Source organism: Trichomycterus rosablanca, chromosome 27, assembly GCF_030014385.1.
Source record: "Trichomycterus rosablanca isolate fTriRos1 chromosome 27, fTriRos1.hap1, whole genome shotgun sequence".
Lineage (NCBI taxonomy): Eukaryota > Metazoa > Chordata > Actinopteri > Siluriformes > Trichomycteridae > Trichomycterus > Trichomycterus rosablanca.
Window position 1 is genome coordinate 12,348,330 of NC_086014.1, and position 13,053 is coordinate 12,361,382.

Below are 13,053 nucleotides of genomic sequence, written 5' to 3' on the forward strand. Positions count from 1 at the left end.
CATCTTGGCAGTGGTGGGGCTTGAACCAGCAACCTTTCAATCACTGGTCCAGTAACTTATCCACTAAGCTATCACTGCCACAGAACAGTGTCAGGACACCCCTAACCAAGACAAAGCAGATAGTAAAAATAAATGAATAAATAAAATAAGGACTTTAAATGAATAAAAGGTGCTCGAATGGCACAGCGGTCTATTACGCTACCACATTACCACTGAGATCGGCCGGTTGGGCATGGCTATGTCTAATGGGATGTGGCTCAAGCCCTGCAATAGATTAGCCAGGGTATTCCTGCCTTGCACCCAGTGTTTCCCGGTGGAACCTGAACCCTGACCAGGACAAAGCAGTTAATAAAAATGAAATAAAAAATAAATGAATAAATATATTATCTTCCAATAAAAGTTTGGTGACCTGTTTTATTCTGGTTAGTGTTTGCTGCAGGAACATTGGGTGCAAGGTAGGACCCTGGACAGGGCACCACTTTGTTGCTGGGCATCACACAATCACTATTACGATGTATTTCATGTCTGATACAGATGAGAGAGTAAATGTTTCTGTTTGACTGTTATGTGTGTGTTTGTGAATGTGTGTGTGTGTACATGTGAGTGTGTATCCACTCACCCAGCGGCTCCCTGGTCAGGCACTCTGAGGCAGTCCAGGTTGGGCTGCTGGGCGGCCTGCCTGCTGCTTTTGTCCCTCAGCTGATTAGCAGTGACGGGGAGGTACGGGCGGGTTTGGTTACCTGATGCTGGCCTCTGTTGCTGTGCGTTTCTCAGATTTTTCAGGCCGCCGTTCTGATGACCCACTGAAATAAACATACACAATAAATGACGTGTTTTCTTTCGGAATTCACTTTAAACGGGAACAGGAATAAACTTGAAACACTGCGAGCGTCCGTGTGTCACCTGGGGGGCCGGGAGCGACCCGCATTGGGATGTTCTGGTGCGTTCTTGACACACTGGAGACGATCTGGGTGAAAGCTTTCTTAGTGGGACCTGTAGAGGAAGATGATAAATCATTACCATGTACACAACAAGGATTAAAAATATAATGCAACAGCAACAGTGGAAACTTACGCGAGTTCTTGGGTAGACCTGGGCCAATGCTGACCTGCAGCACCTTGTTGGAGGGTTTCAGGACGGCTACATCTCCCTGTCCCTGGATGAACTGCACCTGCCGAGAGCCACCGGCGCTCCATGGTCCGAAGTTCTCCTTCTTCAGCTTCATCTCCATCCTAAACATCAAAGTAAAACTCTAAACGACTGGACGTCTGCTTCACATCAGCTAGTTTAAAGAACATGTTGTGAGAGTAGTTCAGGCATCACTTTTCTGCCCCTGCAGGTATTTTAAACTCACGTGTTTCCAAATTTGAGGGGCAGTTTCCTCTGGGTTTTTTCCTCAAACCTGCGCGAAAGCAAGCTGATGAACTCTGTTTTAAACACACAATCCAGCAGGCTGTCGTACTCCTGCTCGTGCAGGATCAGAAAGTCGTCCTGTAGAGAGCTACAAAACAGAGAGAAATAAGTCAATTGCAGCAGCATTGAGGAGCCCGCTCGTCCATTCCACCCGCAGACACATCCGATCGTGTCTGTGTGGGCCCCCAGCGAATGAACAGCACAGCTGAGATTTTAACTCCAGGACTTGAGATCTCAGCGGTGGTAGGCTGGTGCATTGAAGCTCTGCACCCCCACAAAACCTGGATACTTTTAACATCATGGTCCATAAATATGCACAGATCAGAAGCACAGAAAAAAGCAGAGACACCATGAAGGAGCTGCACGCAGCGATGGCCTGTTTGGCCCCAATAAACTTAAGTCTTTTCTAATGAGTCTTTTACAAGGTCTGTTCTCCCCTCACGGGAGCATCTGGTTTATATTACCCACAACCCACCTCCCCCTCACATCAATCTTCCCAGACCCCAACCAAACATAGGGGTTCTTTTAGACACTTTATTGTGCTCCACTGCTTTTAAAAGATTACGTTCAATCACAGCAGCTCTATATAGACGGACAAACTTGATTCTACTGACCCCTGGGGTGGAGTGTGTTAGATATCTGACTTTTGTTGGACAGAAATAACCGAGACAAGTGGCATATAAAAAAAGTTTACTTCTACAGCTGTCATTCAAACATTTTTAACTTTACACTAAACAAATGTACATGTGGTTTTTACTCCCCAATTCTGCCTGTGGCATAAGGGGCAAAGCTGAATGTGTCGCAGATGTCTTCAATCGCCAACATGTGACAATTTAAAGTAACGCGGGGGGCTCAGAGCACTGTACAGTTAAGTTTTGGGGGTCTTTGAAGTCACCAGATGGAGAAACTGAGCAGTATGGTGCTGTAAGAAGAGTTCACAAGCTCCAGTCTGAACTATCTTAAACGACTAAATTTAATGGTCCTGCAGCAGAGAACATGATGCATTCTGGGGTGTCAGGTGCGACCCATTTTATAAGTAAAATCAATATCATACACTGCTGTAGGAGTCGTCGCTACCTTCATCAGACTGACTGACTGGTAGTCAAGGGGCTGAAATCTGTTTTTTTATATAGATAATGTTTTAAACATGACATTGCTTTTTAAACATAGTAAACACAGTAAATTTTTATCAGAATGTCAAAGCCTGCAAAATGCCTGATCGTGACATACTAAGCCCTGATGCAGCAGTAACAATATCATGCTAATGTCTTCATGTATCACAACATGATTATTTTTGTCCTGTTGCTAACATTGAGTGTGAAAATGCTGTATAACGTTCAAGGTTTGTTGACCTGCTCTTGCAATATTTACTCAGTGATGTTTAATTATTAACATTCTAATCTCGCTCTCTCTCTCTCTCTCTCTCTCTCTCTCTCTCTCTCTCTCTCTCTCCTGCCTTATCCCTTACCTAAGAGAAACAGCCATGATCTTTTCCACATCAATTTTCCGCTTGAGAACCTCCTTTATCTGGCCTTTCTCTGGGCCCTGCTTCACCTTTTCTTTCCCGATTACATACACACTCTTAGGCGTCAGGATCAGGTCTCGCTTGATGCCCTGCCAACAGCAGAAAAAAGAAACATGTACTGTAGTAAACAATGCATGTAATACAGAATAGATTTTACAGAGCCAAAATGATGACGGTTTAAAGGTGGGATGCATGCTCCACAATGTATTATGTTGCCCAATTGTATGTAGAATGCTTACAATGACTATTAGTGTTTTTCAGCAGCTTTATGACGATAATAAATTATACAAAAGCAAAAACAGCATGCTGGACTGGATTGCTGGATTGTTATAAAGGGAAATTGTGTACTAAACTATTCTTAACACACTAAGCATGGTAGAACATGTTTAATCTGGATTGGCAGAAGCACCTTGAATCGTCTGTCATATTTGGTGACTTTGTCTGCGAAGTCGATCTTTTCTCTCTTGGCCAGGAACTGCCTGAGCTCGGGCCGGTCGTCCATGCCGAGGTAATCTCCCACAAAGTTCCTGTTTATGCTGTGCCTCCTCCTCTCCTTCCTGTTCAGCAGCAGGTCAGAGGCTGAAGAAAATGCAAAAATAAAATCTTTTAATCAGCAAATATTTTTTCTTACTGGTGTTGGATCATGAGCGTATTTTTGCATAATAAGTGCAAATGCAGCATTATGTAAATGTGGGCATGCATACTTTATACAAGAGTTGACTATAAATAGACTAAATAGACTATAGATTAAGCAACCAGCAAGTGAGGATATGAGGTCATTTTCTGTGTATCAAAACAAAGAAAGACCACAGAAACCACAATTCTTACAAGTGGTAAAACTAAAGTATGTGTCCGTGTCTGCAAAAGTGAACGAAATAATGTGTTCATGTGTATCCCTCATAAAAAAATGTTTGGCACCAAAACCCAACCACAGTATACCTGGTATAGTTTTACTATTTCTTACACAGTGATTAAGGTATGTACCACAGTAAAACTGCAGTAATATAGGGTCAAACCTTTATTAAACCTAAAAATGTTTAAACAGTGGCAGTATTAGAAGCTCTATTTAGAGTGAATTAGTTTCTGTGGGTTGGAATTGGAATTAATATAAGACGAATAAGCTCTCGTAAACCTAAACAAAATAAATATGTATATAAATGTTTATAAATATGTTTGATTCTGCAAATCAGACCATCTCTGCAGCTGATTTGCAGACACTCCCTGCAAGGTAGCCTAGTGGATAGAGTGTTGGGATATTAATTGAAAGGTTTTGAGTTCGAATCCCAACTCTGCCATGCAACCACTGTGGGGTCCTCGATCAAGGCCCTTAATCCTCTTGGCTCTAGGAGTGCCATACAACATCTGACATGAGCTTCCAGACAAGCTGGTATTTGTGAATTTCAAAAAAGCATTATATGGTATATATGTATGTAGGATTAATACATGCAATCTATTGGATTTATTTTAAAATTGTTTTTGGGTGGATGCAGAAAAATACTGGTTTGGACTAAAACAGCACCTGTTAACGATGGACTTACACCCCAGGTCTTCATGTAATACTACTTACGTCTAAATAAAGCTGAAATTATGTGTTTTATAAACACAGTTACTCTTAAACAGTACAGAAAAACGTGTTATGTGTGTGACTTTGCTCACCCTCCTCTCTCATCTGAACATATCTCTTGCGGGCACGGTACTGACGCCAGGCTTTCTGAATGGCCCTGGCATAGCCGTCAAACTTGCGCTCCCTCGTCTCCTCCAGGAGGAACAGCTGTGGAGAAACGACAGTGTTGTTGGTAAATCTATACACACCTTTAGCTACAACCACACCCAGCAGTTTTAGTCCGTGAAAACAAACATAATGCCAGCTTCAAGCGCTCAGTCACAGCTGGTGTTGGAGTACAAAAATTAGAAAACAAGAAGTCACGTACATGCTGTGAGCGCTTCCGGCTGTCAAATGACTCTGATTTACAGTATTTCCAAGGCATGTTTGGTGAAGATTGGCATGTCGAAATAAGATCCCTGTATATCATACCACTCTCCAGAATGTCAAACAAAACAGTTGCGTAGAAATATAAGTATACCAGATTTTTAATAAGTTTCACAACTGGACGTGTTACACTTAGGTTGCAGTTTAAGGTGTGTATGGACATGTCTCTATAAAAAGTCATGTTGGTTATGACCGCTCCTTTACTTGCTAGCTCCATTCCTATTCCAGCTCCATTAAAGAAGCCTGTGTTGTTCTCCAACCATGTCTTATTGGAATTTTATAAAAGCGATTTATCCCTAAAATTAACCTTTTAACCTTATAACAGAAGGTTTGAAGTGTACTCTGCATGTCTTCAATAAATCTGGGGGCGGAGAGAAATCCCTTGCTAATATCCTGAAAGGTCACTTCATACAGTCGTGTCAAAGACATCACGTTTAAAGAGCTCCTGCTATCTCACCTGGCATTTACTCCCAACACAAAGCTCCATGTAAAGTGCTCCATGTCACTTTAACAGAAAGTAATACAGCAGTGCTGTTTAACCTAATCTTTATCGGCCACATCTGTAGTTATATAATGTCAAAGCACCTGTTCTAATACACAGCATTGTTAATGTTGCTGTAGAAAGGTGAAAATCAGACCAAAGAAGACATTCACTAACCCTGAATATTAGTAAATACAGACAGAAACTTGACGTTTTTAAAATGAAGCATGTAATTAAGAGTTCCTGGCAGTGGTGGGGTTTGAACCAGCAACCTTACACTTACTAGTCCAGCACTTTAACCACTAGGCTACAACTTGATAGAGGTTCATCACTTGGGTACTCACCATGGCTGCCTGTGAGCAGCCCTGACTGTTTTGGAACTACTGTACTTCAATCCAGCCCAATACTGACAGTCCTGACATATTTCATGCATATTTTTGGGGGGTGACCCTAATATTTTGGCTCATCAGTGTATATCTACGTGGTGGCATTATGTATTCATGTCTAGGTTACTCTAACACTCTTTGGACAGTGGTAGCCTAGTGGGTAGAGCTTTGGGCTATCGACCAGAAGATTGGCGATTCAAGTCCAGGCTCTGCTATGCAGCCACTGTTGGCTCCTTGAGCAAGGCCCTTAACCCTGTCTGCTCCAGGGGTGCTGTACGATGGCTGACCCTGCGCTCTGACCCCAGCTTCCAAACAAGCTGGGATATGCGAAGAAAGAATTTTATTGTACTGTACACGTGTATATGTATATTTAAGCAATAGAACACTCGAGGAGCAATAGACGACCTTGAGTGTTCTATTGCTTTTATAAAACAGTTTTTACAAAATAAAGAAAGAAAATAAATCAAAGAAGCCCTGAATTTCATATTAAATATGCTTTAATATTGACAATACCTTCCGCCAAAAAGTAGTTCCACAACGAATATTAAGTTTAACACTACAAAGCAGACATCCCAAGTTGCAAAAACTCATTTCATGGAGGTAAGAACAACAAGAAGAAGAAATCAAGAACCTCTGAAGGGAAAAAAGAAATAAAAAAACCTCTCGCACACACCAAAGGCTATGGATGAAAACAGAACTACTAGGGGCTTAACTAACTGTGCGCGTTACAAACACATTAATGTTCCCTACATAGTGCACTAGATTGTGTATCAGATCATGGATATATGTTCCCTACATAGTGCACTAGATAGTGAATTAGACAATTAGTTATGTTTCCTACACAGTGCGCTAGATTGTATATCAGATAACGGATTAAAAACGCGACCTGGAAAAAAAGGCTGTGTGGCCTGCGTGCGCGTTAGTGTGCATGACGCTTGTCGTTAATGGCAACGCGTCAGCGGAGTAATACCATTGTGGTGTGAAAAGACTGTGCTGTTATCACGAATATCAGCACGTTTAGAACGCTTCTCAACCAATCAGATTGTAAGGTCGGAACTAACTGTTGTATAAATGACAAATAAAGTATATCTTCTTCTTGCTGACTTGTTTTGCCCCTTGTTTTCCTGTGTGGACATTGTAACATCATGCAGCAGTAGACAGAGCTATCATTAACAATTCTAGAGGACGAATTAACGTTTTTAATCACTTTATCTGTTCCGCTCTCCTTCTGTCCATGGCTCCCTGTACAGAAGTATAGAGGACTGGGATAACACTGCTTCAGACAAAAAAACGCAATGTTCTCTGATTATCACCTCAGCCTAAAATAGCAACATGTTCTATATGCTCAGAAAAAACCCCACAATGACTACACTGTTTCTCCATAGTGGAAATTCCTCAGGGTTCTTTTTCTTCCCTGATTTAGTAGCCTCTCATCCTGTGCTATCACAGTCTGAATGTCAGCATGGCTCAGACACAAATATTGCATAAAAGATCCATCTGCAGATTGCGGGATCAGAGGGTTCATTCTGGCACACAGAGGTGCACACACACATGCGGCTGGGTGAAATTACACCAGCTGACAAAATATACAACTAGTCATGAAGTAATAGGTCTGCGTCAGCCCTTATCTGAGCAGGAGTTTTGTTTTGTGAGGCTGAGTGGTTAACACTAAGGTCCTCCCACCTAATAATTTCAGTAATGGAGGCACTCACTATAAACACTGATGCTTTTCTGTGAGCTCACCCGGGCTAACTGTTGACATTTGAACACACACATTAGCTCTGAACGTACAGAGGCAGCACAAACACACACATTTAGATCTCTCCGTACATTACGTCTTTATTCAGACTGTGTGAGAATGCCTGTGAACCAGTGTGCAAATGTCAACAATGACCTTAGAGGAAAGTCATAGGCATGGCATTCATACAGAATGTTTTCAGCTTGCTGTAAACACCGGCTGTAACACCGGCTGTGTTCTAACACTAGCACTTTATTACGTGCCCTTGCGTCAACTTCTCTCAGTTATGTTAACTCAACGCTGCTTACTAAGAGCTGAATTCTGGCTTTCCTAAATCTCTCTTTCACTACTACTGTATCAGTCTGCAGCTACTATCCAATCTCAAACTGGCTAAAAGGGTGTACAAATTGTACATCATTATCTACATAAAGATTAGATACTGTATATGAGCGTTATAAATTATAAATGATTTAATATAGTTCAGGTTTAATACAGGTATTTCCGGGATTAATGCATTGGTTTACATACTACTGCCATTTAGTTGTGTAAGTTCAGTATTAAAACATATATACATTTTTTTTCTGATGAAAATAAATGTTGCTCCTGATCTAATCATGTCAGCCATAATGGCCATAACCTTTCCTTACTTACATACTTAGCTACATTAATTAAAAATTATATTAGTTTAACTTATCAACTGTATTCTGGGTAAATAAAAATATTGTTTACATTTTACACAGTAAAGCACAAATATAAGACTATGGATGATATTTCATTAAACACTGAACCTTGGTATTTCCTCATTTGGACCGGTATCCTTGCCAGATTATAAGAGTGCTTACCGACTCCGGTGCTTTGACAAAGATCTTGGTGCGTCCCAGCTGGTACTGGTCCTGGTCCATGTTGACCGAGCGCAGGAGGTGCATCACACCCTGCTTCTCGTCACCTTGCCACGTTGGCCATGACTCCCTTGTCAAGATGGCGTACCTGAAAATGTGGGGGAGGAAAAGTGTTTGATGAACAAAACAGAACCACGGAGCTAATAAGAATATTAAAATTGCAGAAGCAGGATTTAAAAACATAAACATTGTAAATACAGCTTTTATTATGAGATGAAATTACAGTGAACTTATTTAGCCATTTTTAGAAAGACCATCATGCATTCATTGGCGGTAACAGCTTCGTTATAATCAGAGCTGGGGTAAATTCAACCCTTCCACAAAACATTGAGTAGATCGAAACTAGACTAACTACTTTCTGTGTTTCCCAGTGCTTCCAGTATATTAAGCTACTCCACCAATCTCAGCACTGGTATTGACCTGCCAGGTGTCTACACAGGTATTAAATGGCTATGTCTTGGGGAGGCCGAAACTCTGCAATGGATTGGTGCCCTGTCCAGGGTGTTCCTTGTGTCCAGTGTTCCCAGTGGCACTGGACCGACCGAGACCCTGACCAGGATAAAGTGGTTGATAAAATAATGAGAAATGAATTAGATTTCAGATGTTTGACTTGCTGAGATAATCTTTTTTTGCATAAGCATGTGGTTAGGAGGGATATGACTTGATGGATATGATGGTAATTTGTTGGAACAGGAAGTGTTTTCATATCATGCTTTTAAGAATAATAGGACGTTGAAAAAATTTGTGAGAAAAGTTAGAACGGAATAAAATATATCTGGGTGGCTGTCAATATACTTGGGTGGTCTGTATGCAAGGCACAGTGGGTAATGCTTGTGGACCACAGACTTCAGGCAGATGATTTATAATCAGGGACTAAACATGGCAGCTCTGTTCGAGTTTATGTCAAACAATGCATGTAGAAAAACACAGAGTCCGATATAACGTGTCCAGTATTTGAAATAAAGCTGACATTCGGTGCTTTATCCACATCATCCTTGTTCATTTCAAAGCTAATGTGTTACAGAACTGAGCCAAAACCAGAGCTGTGTCATTATCCAATTACATACTACTGCACTGTAAAGTATGCATATGAATAAGGCTTTTCTTCCTGCTGGGGTTAAAATGCAAAGGCGATATGTTTCGTGACGAGGCAGACAGGCTGAATACAAATCGGTCTTTCATGGTTGTGGACATAAATGTTTTCTGGTGCCTATACATGCCTTTAGAGTACAGACAGACTAATAAAAAGGGAGCTGTCCGTTTGTGTGTGTGTGTGTACATGCGTATGAGGGCGTGTGTTTTGGGGTGGGTACGTTTGGAAAAAAACAAACAGCAGCTGGGTGGAGGAAAAGTGCCAGTGTTACAGAAGGAGCTGGATATGCCAGCACACAATAACAGAGCGGCATAAAGAAGGTGACCACTCCTTTAGTGAAAAGTACAGAAAGTTAAAGGTACACGGGGGTCTGGAACAATATTTAACAAGCATTTACATTAAACCTGGTCCAGACAATTCTGCTCTCTTTATTAACTGCTCTGTTGCTAGCCTGGTCAGTCGTGTCCTTCAAATATTGTCCCAGATTCTGTTAGCTATGTGAAGTCACCACAAATAACCAAATGAGAAGTCCAAAATTGTTCTGTTACGCAGAATATGAAGTCTGAGCTTAGCTGAACCTTGCTTTTTTAGTTTTGCACTGAAGCCACAAGGCCAACAAGTGAGGGAACCTTATTATAAAATATCAGCTCTATTATTCTTAATATAATTACTATATTTTTATTCTCTTTCCCCATTGTCCCAATCTGGCCATACCCAATATTCCTGTTTCTCTGCTGACACCAATGGTGACAGAGGAGAGCTGCAGGTTAGCACAGGCTAGCCACTGGTCACATCTTAACATCTTAGTGGCCGGTAGCGGATGCAATAACAGGATTTCCATATCATATCATACCCTGCCATTGTCTGATTGTCTGATGAGTGCACAGCTGGCTGGTTACACCAAAGCCTACTGGACTTCTGCACCACCCATGGGCGCTCTGAGTCATTTCAAACATGCAGCTCCACCTTAAAATTTGGGCCACACCTCTACCCGAATGAAACCAAATTATGAAACTGATGTTTTTAGCTATGCGACATACTTTTTGTCCACACTTAAGGATATATGTTCTATAAAGCTTTGGCTATCTGCCCTAAATATAAAACACTTCCTACAATCGTAGTGATTCCATCAGACGTACCTAAACTGTTCTAATTTTCTCCTGTTTTTCTCTCTATCCAAAGTTTCCTCTTAAACATGACTCTCATTTTTGACCTTGTGCCAAAGTGGAACACTTAATCATTTGCACAGCTGTGTAGTGCTGCACTCTGGGCCATTAAGTGCGATTTACTGTTTTTCATACCTGTTGAGGAACTTGCGGAAAACTCTCCGGTAAGCGTAGCCCGCACGCCTTACTCTGATATTCTCTTTTAGACCCAGATACTCCACCTGGTGCTTTACCCTGAGAGGAGAGAAAGAGAAGATGTTAATCATTCACATGTGTCAGTGCATGTTCACTTAATTATAATCTGAATTCTGGTATTCATTGTTACAGCTTGTAACACAAAGATCTAACAAGCAAAAACAAAAACAAACAAAGAACACAAGGGCTGTGAATGTCCACTCAGAGCTAACAGACCCACAGCAGTCCGGTTTTGTGGACACAGACATGTCTGTTTAAATTACTAATAGCTATTACAAAAGCCACTAAGAGCCATTCAGTGTAAACTGTGCAACCGATGTTTGCACAAAGAACAACTTTTAAACATTCAGTAGTTTATCTTCATGGGAGCACTTACAAATACTTTGCAGACACTTTTCCAGAATGTTTGTGTACGTTTTTACCTGCTCTCCTCCCAGTCTTTGGGTTTTTTGGTCTCGTTGGGTTTGATACAGCGGATGTAGTGTGGCGTGCACTTCATCAGTGTGCTCACCAGATCGTTGGCTTGTTTCTGTTCCAAAGAAACAGAGAGAAAGAATTTCACACAGCTGCCTCACATGTCAGGGAATAGCTGATGTTTATACAACTTTAAAATGTTTGTTGAATTAATAAACTAGCATTAATAAATTGTTTGATATAATATAAATACACTGAAGGGCTGTGTAGCAATTTAATGTTGTGTATTTGTAAATCTGTATCATTTGTAATGCAACATTTTAAAGAAACATGTTACAGCTTCTTCTGAATAAGAGTTGGTAAGGTGGCAGCAGGCTGTGTGGCTGAGCACATCTGTCCTGACTTTTCTGTCTGCAGTTACAGATTCCAACTTAGTAGCCTTAGTGTTCCCGTACCAGCTGTGAGATACACAGTCATCATGCAGTGGAAAGTGACTAAAAAGCTCCAGCAAGAGTGGATCAGGGAGCATCTTTGTGAGAAGGGGACTTTTTTAATTTGTAGGAGACGTGGCTCTTCTCTACAGTTCAGGACCATTCATCACATCCCACACATATTTTAAGAAAGAACATTCCACATGCACAAACTGAGCTGCTTAATTAGTGCAAAGTACACACAATTAGAAGGTTGTTCGTTTAAATCTTGGATTTACCAAGCTGCCACAGTTTAGCCCTTGAGCAAGGCCCTTAACCTCCCTTAATAGCTTTGAATAAAAGTGTTTCTTACAGGTGACACATGGCTGTATACACAGAGTTTTACTTTCTTTTTCACACAGAGGCATTTCACACCTCAACGCACCTTGATTTTACTGCCCGATGTGGTGGGTCGACCTTTCTTCTCAGCGTTGAGATTTTCTGGAAACAGGGCCCGGATGAATGGTCTATTGAGGGACACAGACAAGACTTATTATAAAGTGAGACAAAAGAAAAGGAAGAAAATGGAAAGCAAGACAGAGACAGGAGTTCATACAGAGGAGAGGAGACTTGGAAGCATCACTGAAATGCCAAACACAGTGCACATTGTGTTGACAATTTAAGGAGAGGACCGTTTAAATAGCTGTGGTCTGAAGACTTTACATACTTTAATTACTACCATCATTTCCCCCTGAACATGGATTTTCTTTGCTAAAATGTGCAGCTGTATATTTTGTGCATACAGCTGTATATTTTGCTGCAGCAACTGACCAGAGGTACCACAGTGGGTAAAAACTCTCGCTAATGTGGCCGGACATGCAGTCTGAGTAAAACTTTCAATAGTTAAAAAAAACTATTAAGGTTGACAGCAGTAATTTTTCATTTTGGTTGGCTTACCGAGGAACTGATGTAAACATGACCTGTTACTCAGTTCCTTTTCAAAATATCACACATGCTTCTTAAATTCCAAAAATTCTGGGTGTGTTGACCTCCTTCAACACAGGATAGAGGACAGGTTTTTAATATCTCTCCCACTAATAAACTGTTTTCTTTGTGCATATTTATACCGTTGGTAAAACCTTTGCTAACAGTGCTTACATTAGTTGTTCATGACTGATCTTGCACTATTAACCACATTTGTCATTCTTTATTTAATTCTAAAGCTTAGTAAAGCTACTAAGCCACTAAGCCATGCTTAGGCATTAAATACTACTACTATTACTACTTAAGACACAGCGTATCTGAACACACTTTGTGTTCCTGATAAATCATTTAGAGAGAAT

General features: G+C 41.0%; 1 protein-coding gene across 7 annotated transcripts in view; it reads right to left on the reverse strand.

Moving 5' to 3' along the window:
- The window catches only part of myo1ea (myosin IEa), a 52,041-nt gene that overhangs the window by 12,707 nt on the left and 26,281 nt on the right, over positions 1 to 13,053 (reverse strand). For all 7 annotated transcript variants that reach the window (XM_062989347.1, XM_062989350.1, XM_062989349.1 and 4 more), the window contains exons 16-26: positions 12,156 to 12,237; positions 11,309 to 11,415; positions 10,827 to 10,925; positions 8,376 to 8,520; positions 4,595 to 4,709; positions 3,348 to 3,517; positions 2,882 to 3,027; positions 1,355 to 1,501; positions 1,075 to 1,232; positions 904 to 993; positions 620 to 803 (exon numbers count right to left, since the gene is read on the reverse strand). In XM_062989347.1, the coding sequence (XP_062845417.1) occupies positions 620 to 803; positions 904 to 993; positions 1,075 to 1,232; positions 1,355 to 1,501; positions 2,882 to 3,027; positions 3,348 to 3,517; positions 4,595 to 4,709; positions 8,376 to 8,520; positions 10,827 to 10,925; positions 11,309 to 11,415; positions 12,156 to 12,237 (1,443 nt within the window). The remainder of the gene's footprint in view (positions 1 to 619; positions 804 to 903; positions 994 to 1,074; positions 1,233 to 1,354; positions 1,502 to 2,881; positions 3,028 to 3,347; positions 3,518 to 4,594; positions 4,710 to 8,375; positions 8,521 to 10,826; positions 10,926 to 11,308; positions 11,416 to 12,155; positions 12,238 to 13,053) is intronic.